The 23,084-nt window shown below is 35.9% G+C and overlaps 1 protein-coding gene across 2 annotated transcripts in view; it reads left to right on the top strand.

Moving 5' to 3' along the window:
- The window catches only part of NOL4 (nucleolar protein 4), a 140,338-nt gene that overhangs the window by 38,495 nt on the left and 78,759 nt on the right, over positions 1–23,084 (top strand). For both annotated transcript variants that reach the window (XM_070749153.1, XM_070749152.1), the window contains exon 2: positions 14,957–15,106. In XM_070749153.1, coding sequence (XP_070605254.1) covers positions 14,957–15,106 — 150 coding nt within the window. The remainder of the gene's footprint in view (positions 1–14,956; positions 15,107–23,084) is intronic.

Here is a 23,084-nt window from a genome sequence, read left to right as displayed (position 1 = left end):
ACTCTAGAATGGTGGAATGTTGTATATGTGGTTAAAAGAAGCATCCACATGTTTCTGTATTGAATGTATGACCATTGACAATTGCACAACAAACTCTTAATATTAAATTGGTGTGTGTGTGTGTGTGTCTGTGTATGTATACACCTATTCAACAAGGTATTGTATGAGTCCTGAGGACTGGACTGAAATTCTGTATAATGTAGCTTGTACAATAAACAGACTCAATACTATTTTAGAGCAGTGTTTCCCAACCTTGGCAACTTGAAGATATTTGGACTTCAACTCCCAGAATTCCCAAGCCAGCAAATGCTGGCTGGGGAATTCTGGGAGTTGAAGTACAAATATCTTCAAGTTGCCAAGGTTGGGAAACACTGCTTTAGAGAATTTCTCTTTTCTTCTGCACCAAGAGCATTCTCTCTGGAATTCAAGATCTCAGAATTAGGCCATTCTAGGCCTAGATGTATATGCAGCTTGTGGTGCAAGTTTGACATTTATCTATGATATTTTAATCCTACCTAGAACTTAATTCTAGAATTAAGGAAAAACTTACAGAAGTTGATGGTTATTTTTTTCTCTCTGTCAAACTGATAGTTGGTCTGTTTTTAGTCAATAGCCTTTTGTGTCTTGTTTCATTTCATTTATTTTATTTTATATCTTAGGTAGCACTTCACACCCTTTGATGCACCCAGAAGCAATGAATTGCAGCTTGCGGAGCATTTAGGACACATGGCTTGTAAAGATGCCTTTGATTGCATTTTTGGTTTAGCTATAGCTCCTGAGTGATCTCCAGGGGCAGCTTCAACATATTACAGTAGTCAAATTGTGAGATGGCTATGATATGGGGAACCACATGAAGAGCTTTCTAATCTAACAATGGGCTCAATTAGCACACAATATAAACCCATGCAATGATCCTCCTGGCCACAGTTACCTCCTGTATTTTCAAGCAGTAATTGCAAGTCTAGGAGAACTCCCAAGTTGCATATTACTCTTGAATGGGGAAGTGCCATCTCATCCAATAGCAAAAGTGCTCCATCTTCTAGCACCACACTATGTTTCTGCCTTACTTAATTATTATCTCAAATTGCTCTCCATCCTCTTCTGGTCTTCATTACATGTTGAACAATTCTATTCAGAAGTACAAAACTGCCAAATCAAAGTCATGTTTCCCAGCCTTCATTTGTCTTTATAAAAATCTATAAATCATCTTCAACAACCATTGCTGTCTGCTCCATTATAGGTAATCCTCAGTTCTCAGCAACTGTTTGAAGTTTTGAGGATGCTGAACAAGTGGCACTTTCAATCAGTCCCCCAGGTTTGGGCAATTACAGCAATTCTGCGGTCACAAGATTATAATTTTGGTGCCTGGAAACCAGCTCACATTTATTATTGTTACAGCATTCTGCAGTCAGTTAGTAACCATTTGTGACCTGCCCTGATTGCTTTCTGCGAGCAGAGTCAATGGGAAAGCTAGCAGCACTCCATCCCGTGTCTACCTGTACCTTTGTAGCACCACAACACCTCTTCCCAATCTGCTTATGCCTGCATGGCAACTGCAGCATTTTCTCTTCTGCCCAGCTACATTTCATAGCAATCACCTCCTGCTAGTCTGCTCATGTGTCACCTGCAACTTGTAATTTCTTACTGTATTTGCCATTGGCTTTGCTTCTTGGAAGCAACAGGAAATCTTAAATCATTGTCCTGTGAGGTACTATGATCTTTTCTTAATGATGGCAATGGGAATTGCTGTGATTGTCAGCACTAAATGATATGATCATGTAACATCCCTTTTATGGCTGCATCACTTAACCTGCCTGTACCTGTATAATACTGTATAGTCAGGTGGGCTGCTAAGGTGGAACGGTGATGTGTGCTTTTCCCTGTGGCTCTAAGTGCTAGTGGAGTCCAGCGTAATTCTGCTACTGCACCTGGGGAGGTAGCGAAATTGCGCGCAGACACACAGGGGTGTCCATGGCGCCCCTGCATGTTCGCGCGCAATTTCGCTACCTGCCCAGATGCAGTAGCAGAATTATGCTGAACTCCGCTAGCACTCAGAGCCACGGGGGTGAGCACACGCCACCATTCCACCTTAGCAGCCCACTTCTGTGTATAGTGTGTAGTAATTGAGAACTACTTGTATAATCACCAGGTATTTTGCAAACCTCAATATTCTTCCCTAAACTTCTTCCTGAAGGTCTACCACTAATACCAACATGGCATCAATAGAACAAACAAACAAAAATTGTACCACACCATCTGGAAACACTTGTTTCTGATTAGAACTGTTTTCCTAAGGAAATGTAAATTAAGATTTACTTCCCTTATCATCCAAGAAAGTACAAACTGTTTTGTTTGGACATATTCATGGATTGTGAAGTGTGGGTAAGAAACCACAGTTAAATGTAAGTTCATCACAGTTTGCATTATTTCAAAAAAAGTTTTTAAAATCAATATATACTGTAGCTGATAATATATACACTCATCTTGTAATATACATACAAACATACACAAGTCCTTATATACAATTAAGCAGAACTATGATTATTATGATTAATTTCTAACAGAATAAGTTTTTAAAAGATGCTCAAGTGTATTATTCTTTATTATATCACCTCTTGAAGTATAAAACTAACAGTTGGTGTATTCTGATTCATATTAGTATCATATTATGAAACCAATTTCAGGAAATAGTCATAAAATTGGGAAAATGGTTCTTTTATTAAATGTATCTTTAATAATAAAACATTGACACAGGGACACATTCTAAGTCCTTGTCTTCATTGTGAATCCATCATGCCTTCTCTGGGAAACTTTTAAAAGAGATTACCAGAAAAATTGGTGATCCACAACACAGGAAGGATTGAACTGAGATTCATTCATGTGCTTATGATGCCTAATCTTTTATATTAAAATCTCATCAGAATAACAATTTTCATATTATTATAGCCATCACTACTCACTGAATACTATAATCTAGAGTACTATTAAGACTTTGGTTCCTCCAGGTTTGTACTGATCAGATTCCTACCAGCAATTGTTTCGATGTGCATTATTCCTTTCCTTCAGATTTTAGTGTAGGGTTTGTATTTGCATCAATTAAATTTTTTATTGCTTCAGAGACAAGGGAAAAGATCCAATACCCATTAGTTTCTAAGAAAATGCACTATATATTTTGGTAAATAGAGAAATGTATCAAAGGGGTATTTTGCTTCAATGAAGGTTTGTAAGAAGCTGTGTAGTGAGAGCATCAGTAGCATAGTGGTTAGAGTGCAGTACTGCAATCTACTTCTGCTGATCACCAGCTGTCAGCAGTTTGACAGATCCAATCTCAGCAGGCTCAAGGTTGACTTAGCCTTCCATCTTTCCAAGGACAGTAAAATGAGGATGCAGATTGTTGGGGGCATTATGCTTACTCTCTGTAAACCGCTTAGAGAGAGCTGTAAATCACCATGAAGCGGTATATGAATCTAAATGCTATTGCCAAACAGTTGCCCTGAGTCCTTCGGGATTGGGTGGTATAAAAGTTGAATTAAATAAATGAATAAATGAATGAATAAACAAACAAACAAACAAACAAATAAACAAACAAATAAATAAACAAATAAATAAATAATAATAAATTAAATAATAAATAATAAATAAATAAATAAATAAATGTACCCTTTTTCATTTCATAGAAACTTAGAAGATTGATGGCAGAAAAAGACCTCCTGGTCCATCTGCCCTTATACTATTTTCTGCATTTTATCTTAGGATGGATGTATGTTTATCCCAGGCATGTTTCAATTCAGTTCCTATGGATAGAAACATAGAAACATAGAAGACTGACGGCAGAAAAAGACCTCATGGTCCATCTAGTCTGCCCTTTTACTATTTCCTGTATTTTATCTTATGGATATATGTTTATCCCAGGCATGTTTAAATTCAGTTACTGTGGATTTACCAACCACGTCTGCTGGAAGTTTGTTCCAAGGATCTACTACTCTTTCAGTAAAATAATATTTTCTCATGTTGCCTTTGATCTTTCCCCCAACTAACTTCAGATTGTGTCCCCTTGTTCTTGTGTTCACTTTCCTATTAAAAACACTTCCCTCCTGAACCTTATTTAACCCTTTAACATTTTTAAATGTTTCGATCATGTCCCCCCTTTTCCTTCTGTCCTCCAGACTATACAGATTGAGTTCATTAAGTCTTTCCTGATACGTTTTATGCTTAAGACCTTCCGCCATTCTTGTAGCCCGTCTTTGGACCCCTTCAATTTTGTCAATATCTTTTTGTAGGTCTCCAGAACTGAACACAGTACTCCAAATGTGGTCTCACTAGCGCTCTATATAAGGGGATCACAATCTCCCTCTTCCTGCTTGTTATACCTCTAGCTATGCAGCCAAGCATCCTACTTGCTTTTCTTACCGCCCGACCACACTGCTCACCCATTTTGAGACTGTCAGAAATCACTACCCCTAAATCCTTCTCTTCTGAAGTTTTTGCTAACACAGAACTGCCAATGCATGGATTTACCAACCATGTCTGCTGGAAGTTTGTACCAAGCATCTACTTTCAGTAAAATATTATTTTCTCACGTTGCTTCTGATCTTTCCCCCAAGTAACCTCAGATTGTGCCCCCTTGTTCTTGTGTTCACTTTCCTATTAAAATTTTCTAAAAGTAAAGTTTTACACAAACATTTTAAAACTAAGAATGGGGCTGCTTTGTTTTTATTTTTTCAATACAATGTCTACCACTTCCAATAGCAAATATTCTGATATTTCTGAATTATACATGTTATATTGATGTTTTTAAGTACAGCTTACGCACAATTACAAATTCAACTCAGAAAAAGAAAAAGAGATAAGTAGAAAAACTAAACATTGCAAAACAGTAATGGGTTCTGAATTGGTTTGCTGCCAGTTCACATGTGCTTGCGTGCAACACCTCTGTGTATGCACAGAAGTATCCCAGGTGGGTGGGTGGAGCATCCCGCCACTGCTGCTACCGGTTCTAAAAACCAGTCCAAAACAGGCGCAACCCACTGCTGGTGCAAAGAAATTTTAAAAAAGAAAAAGCATATTGGGTTAGCAAACTTTAATGGACACTGGCCATATCTGTAAGCTTGTTGATTATTCTATTATCTCCCAGGACTCAGACCTGCTGGAAAGTTGTGTGGAGCAGGTATCCAGAGTACTTATCCACAGAGGCTGTGAGGAACCAGTGCACCCCCCCCCCTCTCTCTCTCTCTCTCTCTCTCTCTCTCTCACACACACACACACACACACATATACCCCACAGGTGTAAGGAGTCTTTATTAAGGCTTATACAGAGTCTGAACTGGAATTCCCCAGCAATTCCCTATGCTGGCACAAGTTCAATTCCAATGAATTCCTCAGGCTACTCAAATGAAGCCAATACTAGCCCTCGAGGCAAAGGTGAGTCCAGATCACTAGGCAAAAGTAAGTTTCCAAGGCAAAGGCAAATCAACAAGGCAAAGCAAGACAAAGGCAACTACACAAGGCAAGTCCAAGGAAAAGGCAATGGTAAACCCTCAGGGCAAAGGCAAGGCCGAAGAGACAACAAGGAAACAAATATGTCGTTCTCAACATCATCACCATCTATCTGCTGTGCTAAATAGCCTGCTTCTAGGGCAGTGGATCAAGAGGGCAAGGCTGCATCATTGCAAATAATCAAGCTGACCTTCACTGCTCCTGTCTTTTCTCAGCCCTGCCTATTCTTGGATCAGGTGCAGAAGGCAGTTCAATTCAATTCAATTCAATTCAATTTATCAGATTTGTATGCCGCCCCTCTCCGAAGACTCGGGGTGGCTCACAACAATAATAAAAACAGTATAACAATGGAACAAATTTAATAATAAAATTATATTAAAAAACCCCAACAATTTAAAAACCATACAACACATACATACCAAACATAAAATATAAGAAAGCCTGGGGGAGATGTCTTAATTCCCCCATGCCTGGCGATATAGGTGGGTCTTGAGTAACTTGCAAAAGACAAGGAGGGTAGGGGCCATTCTAATCTCCGGGGGGAGTTGATTCCAGAGGACCGGGGCTGCCACAGAGAAGGCTCTTCCCCTGGGGCTTGCCAAACGACATTGTTTGGTCGACGGGACCCAGAGAAGGCCAACTCTGTGGCACCTTATCGGCTGCTGGGATTCGTGCGGTAGAAGGCAGTTTCGGAGGTATTCTGGTCCAATGCCATGAAGGGCTTTAAAGGTCATTACCAACACTTTGAATTGTGACCGGAAACCGATCGGCAGCTAGTGCAGGCCACGGAGTGTTGTAGAAACATGGGCGAATCTAGGAAGCCCCACGATAACTCTCGCGGCCGCATTCTGCACGATATGAAGTTTCCGAACACTTTTCAAAGATAGCCCCATGTAGAGAGCGTTGCAGTAGTTTAACCTTGAGGTGATAAGGGCATTTCCCCTTCCTCATCGCTGACTGACTGCAGCTGTGTGTTTTCCCCACCTGAAGCCTCAGGGCTGTCCTGCTGCAACTGTGCTTCACCCAAATCAGTCTCAGATGGCTGCTTTGGAGCCATTGACCAACTCCCCTTTTCTGACCTGCTTGGAATTGGTTCATCTTCCTCTTAACCGACATCTGGAGAGGAAACTGTGGAAGCATCCGGAAGACTCATTATAACCAGCCCACTCACTGATTCTTTGGACTTTGCCACAATCATAGTTTCTGCTCTTCAAGAAGACATTTTTTTTCCTCATCATGCCTCCACCAGAATTTCCTTCTGACATTTCCATAAAGTTACAGGAATTATCAGATAAGGAATCTGAGGGGTGAAGAATGGATGATGAGTCAGATTTGTCATTTTTGTCATGAAGTGCCTTGCAAGGGATAGAATACAGGCTCCTTGCTGTTCTTTAATAAGTACTGCAGAGACATAAAATGCCCTTGTCATGGATTACATTATTGTCTTTTATATAATTAAAATAGCTAATTAGCTTGTTAGTCTACATTTAATGTCCAATTATTATTTCATTTGTGGAAGTACTTGAATTTAGATATGAAGCTTTTAAAAGATCCCCTGTCCTTTACCTTCAATATTAAGATTTTTTTTTAAAAAAAATATCTTATTATATGACAGTTACAAAGACAAGTGAACAGCAAGTAGGATCTGAAATAGGTCAAATACTTTGACAAAAAACATCAGCAAAGGAGGCCAGTCAAACATCTCTTGAGAGAGCATTCTACAGATGGGAGTTATAGTATAGAGGCCTCAGGCAAATGGATATCTCTTGATGATGGATTCTCTGAACATTTAAGACTGCAAAAGATAAATACTGTTGACAGACAGGCTTATATGAAAGAAAGCCAGTTCTTTAATACCTGGGCCCAAACCTTTTAATAGTAATAGCACTTGGACTTATATACCACTTCAGAGTGCTTTACAGTCCTCTCTAAGTGGTTTAGAGAGTCAGCATATTGCCCTCAACAATCTGGGTCCTCATGGCTAGAAGTAAACTAAAAGCCAATAAAGTTGAAACATAAAGATATGATCCAAAGACAATAAAACAAAAGGAAGAGAGACTACTATAGATCTATTTTAGGCTTATTTGCCCTCATCAGGTAGCCACACCCTTACTGGGATTTGAACCTGGGGCTATGCCTTGTAAGACAGTAGCCTTAGCCTCTAGGCTACAGGCTCACCTCCTGTATCAGCTTGTGCCAGGGAAGGGTTAGAGGAATATGTTACACTTACAGATTATAGTTGTCGGCTATAAAAAGCTTATCTGCCTTGGAATATGGCCCCTCCTGTATGCTCCTCCCACATACCAGGGTCTCAATAAAAAATCATCCATCTATCTATCTATCTATCTATCTATCTATCTATCTATCTATCTATCTATCTATCTATCTATCTACCTATCATCTATCTATCTATCTATCTATCTATCTACATACACATTGCTCAAAAAATAGAGGGAACACTTAAACAACACAATTTAACTCCAAGGAAATCAAACCTCTATGAAATCGAACTGTCCACTTAGGAAGCAACACTGATTGACAATCAGTTTCACATGCTGTTGTGCACATTCAACTTTGTACAGAACAAAATATTCAATGAGAATATTTCATTCATTCAGATCTAAGTTTGGCTGTAATATAGATCCTGCATTTTGCACTAATTAAATGGTTGTACAGTCTACAGAAGTCAGTCCATATACAAAATATTGTGATATTGTACCGGAAAGTAACAGGACATGGATAATCATGTATATGTGGAATGAAGTCTAAACAAATTACTGATTAAAGTTTTGATCAGACTTGGAGTGCTGCCAAGTAACAGCTGTCAAATGCAAGGAAAGAAAGTACTGATACCTGCTGGTTCTATCTGATAGCAGACTAATCATGTCAGTCAATAGAGAGATTACTAATATCATAATCAGCTTGTTCAACAGGGAAACTGATTCCATATGTTGGTTGCTTTACTAAAATTTCTAGTATCAGAACATGTGTGTGTGTGTGAACCTCAGTAGTAGCAGCAACATTATTAATTTACATGTTTTATACTGTGAGATTTTAATATACAGTACATTCATTCACTCATTCATTTTTAGTAATTGTCTACCCACTGCAGGCTGAAGGCCTCTTCCGCATGTTTCCAACCAATACAGACAGTCCTGAGCTTTCTTTTGCCAACGTCCTGCCTGTCGGCAATTACTTCTGCTTCAACCACAACAACGCAAGAGCACACAACAGATTTAAACTTAATATTAACTGCTCCAAACATGACTGTAAAAAATATGACTTCAGTAACTGAGTTGTCGAAGAGTGGAACTCATTACCGGACTCCATAGTGTCATCCCCAAACCCCCAACACTTTACTCTTAGATTATCTATGGTTGACCTATCCAGATTCCTAAGAAGTCAATAAGGGGCAAGAACAAGTGCACTAGAGTGCCTTCCGTCCCCTGTCCTATTGCTCTCCTATATCTCCTATACCTTTTTTCTATTCCTATATCTCTTTTATTCTTTCACTGATATGTTCTATTACTATAACTTCTATTCTATTATCTCTTAAATATATTTTACTATGAGTATCTCCTCTATAACCTTCATCATATATTTTACTATGCGTATATAGATATATACCCACTAAAACCCTCATTGTGTATTGGACAACAACAACAACAAAACAAACAAACAAACAAGGCCCGCAATACTTGCTGATGTTATAAATCCAATTTATTTCAGGCCTCTTTTATGGATGCTTTTTATCAAGAGGGATGCAACTTGGTCCACCTGCCATCAATTCTTCTTGTTGTATACATTTAGTATACACCACTGAAATATTTTCCTTGCTCATCTTTGGATTTTCATCACAATGACAGAAAATAAACATGAACACCTTGAAATTCCAGAAGAAATATACAACTCCCTCTACTGGAGATAATCTGTAGGTTAACAAAAGAAAGAAAAACCTCTCATTATTCTATTAGATTGGCTGAACATTTCAAAATAAAATTAGAAAATGAACTATAATAGCCATTCATCATGTAATGCCATATGGCAAAGTCTATTCTTGTATGTTTAGAATCTGATATTTCTTACATTCTATTACTACTGATGGAATTTGTTTTCTGAATGAATTTATATCCACAAATAATAGAAATAAATAGAAATATATGTTGTATTTTCAGTAGCAGTATACCTCACTGCCTCTTTTTTAAAAATTGAAGATGCACACTGTCCCTTCTTTACTTAACACTTTTCCTTACTTTGATATAAATAAGAAATTGCATAGTTTTTAAAAGAGACCTCTCTGAATATCAGCTAATAAGGCATAATTAAGTGAGTTTTCCAGTTTTTCAATCCTTATGAATTGAAATTTAAAAGCAGTAGTTTTATTTTGTGATTCTGAATTCCATCTGGTGAATGTTCATGAGAACTAATAAGGAATAATGAATATTTTTATGTCTATAAATATATGTATTTTTCATGATGCAAATATTTCTTAGTTTCTTTTCTGTAATGGATTGGCTACAGGAAGGTTGACACGTTTTCTTTTAACCTCATATCTATAATCTACAATCTTTTGTATATGAATCTGAAATTGTAGAAAGTTCTACCTTGAATGTCCTACCTATCATAATTTACATACATTTTGGGGTTTCTTGAGTCATGTTCATTTGGTATACACTTTTTTCATTTCATTTATTTATATTCCACATTTATTATTTTCCCACATAACTCAAGGCAGTAAGCATATCCCACATATCTTCCTCTTACAACATGATGAGTTGGGCTGAGAGAGAGTGACTGACCCAAGGTCACCCAACTGACTAAATCAAATCAAACCCCTTGTAGATGATAGCATAGCCATAGGCTTTCCTCATATCTCTATGAAACACATTGTAAGATGTGGGATATAGAGAAGAACCTCTCTTAAACATCTTAATAGATAAATTGCTTTGTATTGGAAAGGTGTTCCACAGATAACCTGAAGCTAAGCTATTTAAGTTTTCTTACGTGTCCCCCCTCCCAATAGAAATATCTGATCTTTTGAAGGAGGGCTGGTGGATGTGTTATTTGATCCTGTATTTTTTTTTCTTCCATGTCAACCAGAAGTATTATATTTGACTGTACTATACTTTGTAAATAATTATTGTTCATTACTTCAATCCTATTCAACTGCTAGACTATCACAATTGTTTCTTGGTACTGGCATAAACAAAGAGGTACAAAAGAAACAAAAGGTAATTCAGAATGACAGATTTGCCTGTAGCATGGGCTGTAAGGGATACAGAAAAGTGGTGGACCTTGTGAACTGCCCTTTGATTTCTCTGAGATTGTTAGCCCCAGTGACAATTAAGAGTTTGCTATAGCTGTGGTTTTGGGAAAGAGGCAGTTGTCCACTGGGAACAGTGTGGAGACAATGAACCTGTTTACAACAAGCTGTTGTACAGCTGCTGCATTGCAAAATCATAGACAGAGATGATTAGATCATCTAGTTTGACATTATAAGATTAATCCCTCTAGCACAGTCTAAATTGAAACAGAAATAAAATCAAATAAAATCTGCTACTTTAGATGTACGATAGCTAACAAACTATGAATCGTATTTGATTTTATCTATCTATTATCTATCTATCTATCTCTTATATCTGATGAAAAATTTGAGATAGTAACAAGGATTCAAAGCCAGTGCAATAATTTAAATATAATTTATTGCCCAGCTAGGGTAATGTAGCTCTGAATTAGCTTGAGGTCTTATCTATGACAACTGTATAAATTGTTGTTTATCCTCTCATAAACTGATTATTTGAGAACAAATTTAATGATTTGGGAGTGCGGAGATTTATATTGGGTTGGGCCTAGAGGCAAAAAGGAACTGTGACATTCCTTCAATATACCAGAGTGATCCGACATAAAAAACATATAGTCCCTCCTTGGTACAGAGCTGAAGGGATCGGGTCTGGTGGCCTAGAGGTTAGGCAGAGGCTGCCGGATCAAATCCCAGTAAGGGTGTGGCTAGCTAATGAGGCCAGAACAAGGCCGAAATGGTGCCATCCTAGTCTCCCTTAATTTTAAAAATTCAGCAAAAAAAAAAAAAGGATACACACACACACACATGCATATTTTCTGCAGTTTCTTATTATTATTTTAAACACTGCTTTTAATTTTTTTATCTATTTTAATGATTCTCTGCAAACAATATGCTTTGCACTTTTATTTAGAAACATTTCCCCTAAAATGTTAATTTTTCTGAAATATTAATTAATATTAATCACATTGCAAAAGAGATGGGGTTATTACTTATTGGTTCATCTCCTTAATAAATGCCCCAAATAGTAATTAGGTTTAAACCTATATTCAAGCCATGAAAACTGGGAAACTCTAACCTTTTCCAGGTTTGGGAGAACAATTCAAATCCAAAAAGGGAGGCACTTGGGATGAATCTAATAGGCCAGAAGAGAAGTTGTATTTGATCTGTGCTATACTGTCCGATTTAAGAAATCATAGGGGGGATTGTGAACATGAAATCCAACTCAGAGGAAATCTTGAAAGCAGACATTTGGAGAGAATCAGTGATGGGCTACCATTCCCGGTGCACTGGAACGGGGCGCTCACGTTGCGGGATTCAGCAAGTGAGGACACACGATTTCCGGCTTTTTAAAGTATAGATTGCACTCTTTCTTTTTGGTATCATAATTTTATAACAGTTTTAATTTGTTTTACTGGTTGAATAATACGGATTTTTATTTTCGATTTTAACTTTGTATGCCATCTAGAATCACAGGTAAATAAGAATGTTGGCTATATTGGAATGTAGCAGAAGCAGAAGCTTGGGTGAGGACATGCAATTTCTGGCCGAAAAATGCAAAAAGCAGGCAAGTAATGTTGAACATTCCAATACAGCCACCATTCTTATTTTCATGTGATTCTAGATGGCATACAAAGTTAAAATCAAAACTAAAAATCTGTATTATTCAACTAGTAAAACAAATTAAAAACTATTACAAAATTATGATAACAAAAAGAAAGAGTGCAGTCCATACTTAACAACTATTTAATGAGCTCCTAACTTCAGTGGCTTCCCCAAATTTAGGCTTTCTGGAAGATCACCAGGTTTCTGAAAATTCACAATTGCAATGGGTTCAGAGATTTGAGCAAGTTATTTTTTAAAATTATTTCATCTGAGCATGGCTTCAAAGACATATGTGTTCTGGATAATTATGTGTTTGTAGCATTAATTATAAAAATGTAGAAATTACTGATCTGACTTAATATTTTCTACTACAAAGAAAACATTTGCAATGTGCAAGTGCGATGTACTAATTTTTGTGACTAACTTACTGAAGATAAAAAGGTAAATGTTTTCCCTGCCAGTTGTGTCCAACTCTAAAAGGCAATGCTCATTTTCTATTCAAAGTCAAACTTTTGTTCTGTAGCCATGTGGCCGGCATGACTATATGCCAAAGGTGTACAGAATACTATTATCCTTCCCACTGAAGTGGTACCTATTTATCTTCTTGCAGCATTTACATGCTTTTGAACTGCTAGGTTGGCAGGAGCTGGGGCAAGTAATGGAAGTTCACTCTGTCATGTGGCACTTAGGACTCAACTGCTGGCCTTCCAGTCGACAAGCCCAGCATCTTAACTGCTTGGTCACCATAGCTCTATAACTTACTGAATACTGTATACTGCTGCTCTGATATGACTTTGATAAATTAGTTTGGGGTATCCAGTAGTACCTCTAGATACAAGCTGTTCCACATGCGAGTATTCCAAGTTACGAGCCACGATGCGAGTGAAATTTCTGTTCGACACCTGAGCTCAAATTCGGGATACGAGACGAGCTTCCACTAGGTGGCGCAAGAATCTCCTTGCTTCCAGTTATCTTGGCGCGAAAAACAAAGTCTAAAGGCATTCGTTCGAGATGCGAGTTGATCGACTTACGAGCTCGGGTCTGGAACGAATTAAACTCGTATGTCGAGGTACCACTGTATTATAGAAGGTGCAAAATGAAGTAATAAGAAGCCTCCTAGCCTCCTTTCTGTCATCTAGCCACAAATCTCTAGCAGAATAAAAGCCTTAAATATCACACAAAGAAAAAAAAAGTCCAAATAAGACCAAATAAGTCAATTTCTTCAAACTATAAGCTCAACTGAAGGTTACAGTAAGAAACATGACAAATATTCTAGACAGTGTTTCCTCAACTTTTCCCACTTTCAGATGGATGGACTTCAACTCCCAGAATTCCCCAGTCAGCAAAGCACCTATAGATTTATAACAATTGTATGGTGTGCAACATAAATGTGCCAGAAAAATAAAACAAGAAACAGAGTATCACATCAGCATTACACAAGAACAAGACAGGAAACATATTCAGTATTCTGAAGTAAGGCTCTTCCTCCACTCACTCAGGTGTGCTTTCCAGATTCAGCAGATCAGACTAAGCACAGTATTAGTCCCAGTCTATTGAAGTGAACCATGTGTAAATTCCATTCAAGTGGCAGCATTTAAGCTAACTGAATCTAATTGTATTAATCTGACTGGCTGAATTTCTATAACTATTAACAGAATAATACATCCAACCGAACATAAGTGGATTTATTTCTGAATATTTATCTATAAGATTTCACAGATGTCTAATGCTCTTTGGAGGTGAGCCAGCATTTTACCTAAGGCCTCACGGTTGCTAAATTTGTTATTTGTCAAGTATTGGGTCAAATATTTATGCAGTTGTCCTCACACATTTGCAACAGGCTTACAAAGCTAAATAAACTACAGCTAATGCAGCACCAACACTCCACCACATTTTTCTTTTCTACTACTTACTAACTCACTTTTTTTTCAGTGCTGTTGTAACTTAAAATGGTCACTAAACAAATGATTCTAAGTCAAGGACTACCTGTAATTCAAATGCAATAGTCAGCCAATTCAAAGAGTTAGTAAATAAAATGTTCCAATTATGCTTATGGACCCATATACATTATTTTGAAGAAAGGTGAAGAAAGGCCTTGATTTGTTTTATGATTCAGTAGGAATCTTAAATAAGAACACAGATGTATATGCGTTTGTGTGTATGTGCACGTGGTCTGTGAGCGTGCGTGTGCGTAAACCATGTTTTCCCCAAAATAAGACCCAGTCTTATAATTTTTGGACCCAAAATATATACAAGCACGCATAGATTTCTATTAAACTCATTCACACATCCTGTTCAAACTGAATCAATTCTTCTAATTAAAATGCAATTTTGAATCAGTTTTTGACTGCTTTGTCTATTCCAATTAAATATGAACCATCACTAAGAATCGTATATACATCTACATTTATTGTGTAGTGATAATATTAGTATCACTGATTTGACTGTTAAATGGTATGTGATCTTTAGATAGCAGTGTCAATATCTTCAATTTACTGTGATATGTTTTTCAATAATTTTTATATTCATTTTGTGTTTCCTGTCATTTCTTCTTAGGATGGAATTGGGGTAGATGAAAAGCTGTCATTAAGACAGGTAGCTGTTGTTGAAGATTTCTTTGATATAATCTACTCCATGCACGTGGAAACAGGACCAAATGGAGAGCAAATCAGAAAACATGCTGGACAAAAAAGAACCTATAAAGCAGTAAGTACATAATCTTATACCAAGAGGAATGGCATATTGCTATGTTTTGTTTTGTTTTGTATTGTATTGTATTGTTTTGTTATTTATTTGTTTATTTGACTTTATGCCGCCCCTCTCTGAGGACTTGGGCAACTTACAACATATAATAAACAATATACAATATCCTAGTTCCAAGATAAATAAGACATACTTGTCAATTATCTTTCAATCAAACAGTTTTATCCCTACATGGATCTATGCTGATTTGCATTAATAATCTGAGATTTCCTTTAATATAATTGGATACCAAGTGAAGAAAGAATAGGCATTATATTATATAGGTATTATATTGTGCCAATAGTGTACAAATTATTTGAATTATAATAACAGTATATAGTGGTCCCTCGATTTTCGGGAGTTCGAACTTCGCGAAACGGCTATACCACGGTTTTTCAAAAATATTAATTAAAAAATACTTTGCTGGTTTTTTCCCTATACCACGGTTTTTCCCGCCCAATGACGTCATACGTCATCGCCAAACTTTCGTCTGCCTTTAATAATTTTTAAAAAAATAAACTTTAATAAATAAACATGGTGAGTAATAATCTAAATGGTTGCTAAGGGAATGAGAAATTGCAGTTTAGGGGTTTAAAGTGTTAAGGGATGGCTTGTGATACTGTTCATAGCCAAAAATAGTGTATTTACTTCCGCATCTCTACTTCGCGGAAATTCGACTTTCGCAGGCGGTCTCGGAACGCATCCCCTGCGAAAATCGAGGGAACACTCTATATGTACTGTATGTATGTATATGTATGTGTATATATATGTGTGTGTGTACACACACATACACACACATGTTGATCAGCTAGATCAGAACCAATTAACCCATATATTTAAATAATGTTTCATAATTATTTTCCTCTAACTACTAGAGAAATCGAGTTGCATATGGTGTCCTACTTATCAAGCTGATTCTTTTATTTTTAACATTTTATTTGAATGTTTGAAAAGTTATGTTACCCTTTGATAACATACAGTAGATGTGAATATTTAGGTAATATATAAATATTACATATGCATAGTAATATATGTATTAATATACTATATGATATATTAATATACTATTAATATGCTATATTATACTAAAATACTATTAATATACTATATTAATAGTAAATGAAAATGTTCCCCCAATAATTTTAGTAGGTATACAATCTTCAGGAAATTTCATAAATTTATAGTTTTTTAAAAGTTTGAATCACTTCATTCTTAATAGTATTTTAATTATAATGTGGGCTATCTTTATTACTTTCATAGTGAACCAGCTTTCCAGTTTGAAACCCCAGTCACAAACAGGCTTTCTTAAGTCCTCCTCTACTTATCTAATTCATCTTTTAGTTAAGTAATGTACTTTTACATTACAATGGGGCATTGTTAATAATGATGTATGAATCAACTAAAACTATTTCAAAAATAAGTTTTACTAAAAATTTAAAAAGCCTATTACTTGGTAATAGACCCTATTGATATGTAGCTCTTTGACAGGGTTAACTTTTTCTGAGAAATGTGCTGCCTATTAATTTAAAAAATTGAGACATATATATTAACAGTTGCATATATAATATGATATAATATAAAAATCCTTTATTATACACAATAATATGCACTGAAAATTTACTTAGAGAGTGGTCAGAACAGACAAATACCTGAACAAAACAGATTGGTTGTTCATTTTTTATTTGGGGGGAAATTTGAGAGACTTAAGAAATAAATTACCATTAGGAGAAATCAAATAAACAAGAGACTAAATGACCTGAATAGTTGCTGACAGATTGGACTTTAGAGACTGTCAAGGACTATATTACGATCAGATGAATAAATTGAGTGTTAAAAAATAATGACAATAAAACAGTATGGTTTTAGTAAAAAAGAAGGTAGTACAAGAAAGAGCAAATCAGATTATAAAAAGAACAGGAAAGGATACCATGTTTCTCATCTGTCTTTCCTCTAACTGAACTCAGCTAAAGAAATTATATCAGATGAGTGTGGCACACATGCTCTCACTTTTCTGATAATGTTCTGACAAGCATGATTTTACAGATGTAATCAAACTCATTGACTGCCTTCTCAGAACATAGAGAAACATGGTACTCAGCCCTCATCCTCAGCTTTGTTCACACATGGAAGAAAAACGTCAGCGGTGTGAAAGAATTTGCAAAATCAAAAAGGAAATAAAGAATTCTATTCTAAAAGTAAATCAATTTCTCCAAAGCTATTTGAAAGCACCCACTTTGATCTGGTGCCTTAAGTGATGCAAAAGTTCTATGTGTAAAACTCTTTCAAAAGGATCTTTTTGTAATTTCTATTTCTAAAGGACTTTAACATCACAGAACCACAAGGCAACAGGCACTTATATACCTCTTCTTAAAAAAAACTTTAGCACAGTGGTTCCCAACCTTTTTTGGCCATGCCCCACCTAAGCATCTCTAAAATGCTGAGGGCTCCCCCCATTGACATATAATTCTTATTATTCAAAAAGTGAACTTCTCATGTGGAGGAAGCCCAAAAGTCCATTAACTAGGTTTAAACAAGGTTCCAATTGCCCCCATTAAAAATGAAATTGCCCCCCTGTTGGGAACCAGGGCTTTAGCAATTCAGAGAAAAGGTGAGCAGATGATTCATCAAGAATTTATTGGAGACATTAGACTTAAGCAGTAGATATTTTAGAATTAAACAGTATTCAATACAATAATTTAAAGTCTGTAAGACTTTTTGAAAATAAAAATATTTTTTGTGTAAGCTAGTAGAGCAATCTTGGAACCAAACCAGCATCATTCATTATTTAAAAAAACATGATAAATATTCTTGTTAAGTAAAAATGCATTGAATATGTCAAGAAGAAATGTCATCACAGACTTTACAATCTTTCACTTTTTCTATTCCACGCCCCTCTGTAGAATCAGGTATATCATCAAGTGTTCAGAATGTTTAGGATCTAAGTGATATATCTGACATGTTGATAAAATGTGAACAGTTTCGTAAAATAATTTCTATAGTTGTGAAACATCCATTTTATGAAAGTTTGATTGCTGAACTAAAAAAACCTGAACTAATTTGTCATATACAATAATGAATAGTGATAGCAATAGCACTTGGACTTATATCCCATTTCACAGTGTTCACAGCCCTCTAAGAGGTTTACAGAATCAGTATATTTGTTCCCAACAATCTGAGTCCTCATTTTACTGACCTCAGAAGCATGGAAGGATGAGTCAACCTTGATCTTGCCAAATTGAGATTCAAACTGCCAAATTGCAGGCAAACAGCAGTTAGCAGAAATAGTCTACAGTTCTGCATTCTATCTATTGTGCCACCACAGCTCTTGAAGAGGAGAGGTTTTTCCTACAAATTTCACAGCAAGCATTTCAGTCCATATAGCAATAGCAATAACACTTAGACTCTAATGTTGCAGTGCTGCTTACATGTATCTGTGAGAAAGTTTAATTAATCTCAGTATAATATATTTCTGTGCAAATATTGGAGTTTCACTATTAAATATATACACAAGATAAATGTTTTCAACTTCAATGTTGTCATTATCTAGATCAGTGTTTTTCAACCAGTGTGCCGGGGCACACTAGTGTGCCGTGAGAGATGGTCAGGTGTGCCGTGGGGAAATTAAACATGGGTCCCCAAACTACGGCCTGCGTGTTGGATACAGTCCACAGAGGCCATTTATCTGGCCCGCCTCCAGCCGCCTCCATCCGAACATAAACATTCCCCGCACAATCCCTCCAGTTATCAGCGACAGGAAGAGTGGAGGCACAGGAAACATTCACTGACCAATCACCTTCTAGGATTCATCTCGACCACTAGCGAGGAACCAATAGCAGGCCGCCTCTCATCCACACCCAGGAAGGTCCCAGCTGGGGCTGCTGTGCACTTGTCATTGTGTGGCCACGGTGAGTGGTTGAGGCTGCTAATCCTCCCCATGGTCCTGATTTCTAATCCTGGTCAGGACTGGAGGTAAATGTTGCCACCATTAGATGAAGCCTCAGCCTCAGCTGGTTATGTTTCTCCTGATGGTGTATATTATTAACTATATGTATAATATGTACTGTGTTAGAGTGTCATTTTGTGTCATTTTGGCTGGTGGTGTGCCCCAGGATTTTGTAAATATAAAAAAATGTGCCATGGCTTTAAAAAAGTTGAAAATCACTGATCTAGATAGCAGGATAGTCTTACTTGCTAGTAGAACATTTTGAACTGCATGTGTGAACAAATGAAGTATTATGCAACTCTGAAGCTCTGAAAAACAATAAAGGTTTTGTGGCACTATAAAGCTGGCAAACTTGTTTTGGGACAACGTGGTTGTTTGTTTGTTTACTTACTTACTTACAATTCATTTGTAATTTTCTAAATATATACAATTTTTTAGGATAAAAATCATCAGTATATTCATTTTAATTGTACACATTTTAATAGTTACCATATGGATGCTGTTTCAAATTTGTTGAGCTACACAACTGCCATTGTGTAGGCTACACAACAGGTTGAAGACAAATTCTCATAACAAATAATATTGTGCAATGAATAGCTTCACACCTCAAGTTATCCATGCTTATTTATTTATTTATTTATTTATTTATTTATTCATTTATCCATTTATTTATTTATTTATTTATTCATTCATTTATTCATTTATTTATTTAATTATTCATTCATTCATTCATTTATCCATTTATTTATTTATTCATTCATTCATTCATTTATCCATTTATTTATTTATTCATTCATTCATCCATCCATCCATCCATTTATTTATTTATTTGACTTCTATGCTGCCCAATCCCGAAGGACTCAGTTTGTAAACAAGTACAGTACGTAGAGGATAAAATTGGAAAAGCACTTGGGGAAAGAACCTGGATGTTTACATGAATTATGAGTGTCCTGTCATGTCAAAGCTGCTATGCCTTTAGGGCAGTTGATGGTCAAATACAGGAGTACTAATGGGTGCTGCATGTGGCAAGTAAATTGTATGACAGCTATCACAACATCAAGCAATGCACAGTATCTGTCCCAGCTAACAGACAGTTTCTCTTTCAGCAGCTAAATTGTGAGCAGCCTGCTCCCTGTTTCATTAAATCAGTACCCACATCAAAAATTTATTTGACAAGTTCAAAATGATTTCATACTAAATCTAGTTCTTAAAGCAGCAAAAATAATTTAGTTATAGGATGGAGTATGATACAAAGTAGTATGTATCCTATGATAGTAGGTATGATACAAAGATAAATTCTATTTCATTTGAACCTATGTGCTCTTTTCCTGGTTACCTGCTTTTTCACATTTTGAGATTTTGTTTTCCTTTGTAATTTCTATTATTATAGTTGCTTTTTCCAAGGCAGTTCTCTCAAGATGTTTATGGCATTTCTGTGAACCGAAAAATAAATATTGTGGAGAATAAAAGAAGTTTTTGAAAACACACAATTCATTTGTAATTTTCTAAATATATACAATTTTTAGGATAAAAGTAATCAGTATATTCATTTTAACTGTACACATTTTAATAGCTATCACATGGATGCTCTTTCAAATTTGTTCAGCTACACAACTGCCATTGTGTAGGCTACACGACAGGCTGAAGACAAATTCTCATAACAAATAATATTGTGCAATGAATAGCTTTACACCTCAAGTTATCCAGGCTTATATATGTACAGTATGTGTGTATATGTTTGTGCATTATTTTAAAGTAATTTCTTCATAGCATAAGCATACATTATATTGGAATATTTTATTTTATTTAGATCATGGAACATTAGCTGATGACTTTGCATGAACAAACAACAAACAAACCACAACATCTTTCATATATTATTAGTTTTATATACATATGCTCAAAATTAATTTTTTTCATGAATGAATCCATTTCAAAGTTGTTTTAGCTGCCAAAATTTGACCAACTTTACACTGCAAAACTATACCATTAATAGATTAAACTGTACAATGCATCTATACATTTTAAAATCATATATGAAACATATATATTACTTATTATTCAGCCAATGACAATGAGGACATAGAGAGACAGATTCTCTTCCTCCTTCCTCCATTTCTCTTATACTAAATATCTTGAGCAGAGTGAATAGGTATAATGGTGAAGGAGAACGAAGAAAAGTGGTACCAAAATCAAGGAGAACAAGCCACTGAAACTCTAATCAGAGTTATCTGATGAGTGCCCTAAAATTTGCCTAAAATCAAGCCTTTTAAAACAATACCTCAATGGATGAAATTTCATATGCCATGAAAACCAATTCCAAAAGACTACATGGAGTATATTTTTCAGCATGATAATTAATTACATCTACTATATGCCCATGTTTTTTTGTATACACCACATAAAACATATGCTTTGACATCTATTTTTAAATTATCATTTAATAACAATAGCACAGTCATATTACTTTAAGTGTTTAGCATTTGCCATGTACTAGAAAAGGCATTGTTTGGAAATATGTTAGTGCGGCATATAATACAGCAAATGTACCACTGGTTATGTAAATCTGATGAATGAAGAGTACAGCAGGATGAATATGGAAAATGAATATTTTTATAAGGGTAAATACATATATCTCTATGCTTCCTCTTTCATGGCATACTAGAGTTCAGCAAGGAAGTTGCCTAGAAACAGAAAGAAGAAATATGGAAGCATGACCTTGTTTTCTCTCTCTTGCATCTGATGAATAACACTGCTAACAATATTTGCAACACATATCCTGTGCTGCAATTCTATGTGCTATATTGTATGTAGGCAGCATGTAGAGGAATGTCAAACAAGAATTCTGCATTAGTCTGAAGAAAGGGACAGGTTTCTCTTTTCACACCCAATCATATTGGAGAACAAAGATGATTTATTTTTGGCTTGTTTGATATCGTTCAAACTGCACTAAAACTATTATTAAAGCTAGTATGTTCTTTAAAGAAATATAAAATTCTACAGCTTCACCAGCTTGTGACACTTTCTCCACTGGTGGTAATTCTTGCCTCACCTTCATTTCCTTGATTTTTTTAGTTTTAGCCTTATTAGCAATTCTTCTCATGGAAAAAGGGCTTCATATTTTAGCTTTGCGACTGGAACACTGAGATTTTATTTTTATTAGGGCAGGCAAATGAACGCAACATGAAGTAAGGGTTTAGAAATTATTTATTTTATTTTTATCTTTCGTGGAGATAAACTCGTTACTGCCCATGGTAACTTGAGGGCAACAATAATTTAACATTATTTGCTCTTTGCAACTTTTAAAGACAGGAATGTGTAATAAGGATGATTATGGGATAGCCTGAAACTGTTTCTGAGAATTTAGGAAGTGAAAATGGTGAGCTCAAATTTGTTTTATTCTGAATTTGCAACGGAGAATGAATGAAATACCTGTAATTTTGGGACTAATGCAGAGAGGGGCGGCATACAAATCTAATAAATTATTATTAATTATTATTATTAATTTTTGTTAATCTATATACTACTAAAATTTACATGCTTGTTTGATACTTTGATTGTTTTGTAACTTAAGAACCTGAAGAAGGGAGGGAGGAAAAGAAGGAAAGAGAAGAGAAGTGAGATTGGAAAGCATAGGGGACTCCCACATCCACTGATATATATTTTTTGCCTGCCTGTAGTCATTCTTTTTCTCTGATTAGGTAGGGAAATATCTCTGAAATGCTGACCCCAGAGGTTATGGGTGTTACTTCTAAAAGTTTTTAATATGTGAGTACACAGAGAAGATCATGTTTTCTTATTCAGAAACAATATCTTTTGTGCCATGCTATGAGAGCTATATTTCTCCATGTGAACCTTTTTTTTAATAGGCATCCAAAATTTATTACTTTCTGCCCAAAGTTCCAGCAGAATACATCGTGATCTCTCCCCTATTTCTCTCCACAAAAATACCCTATGATAATGTAGGTTGATAGAAGTTGGTAACTGGCCTAATGTCAC

Source organism: Erythrolamprus reginae, chromosome 3 (genome assembly GCF_031021105.1).
Source record: "Erythrolamprus reginae isolate rEryReg1 chromosome 3, rEryReg1.hap1, whole genome shotgun sequence".
Classification (NCBI taxonomy): Eukaryota; Metazoa; Chordata; class Lepidosauria; order Squamata; family Dipsadidae; genus Erythrolamprus; species Erythrolamprus reginae.
Note: the sequence above shows the minus strand (reverse complement) of the source record. Positions and strands in the feature narration are given on the sequence as shown.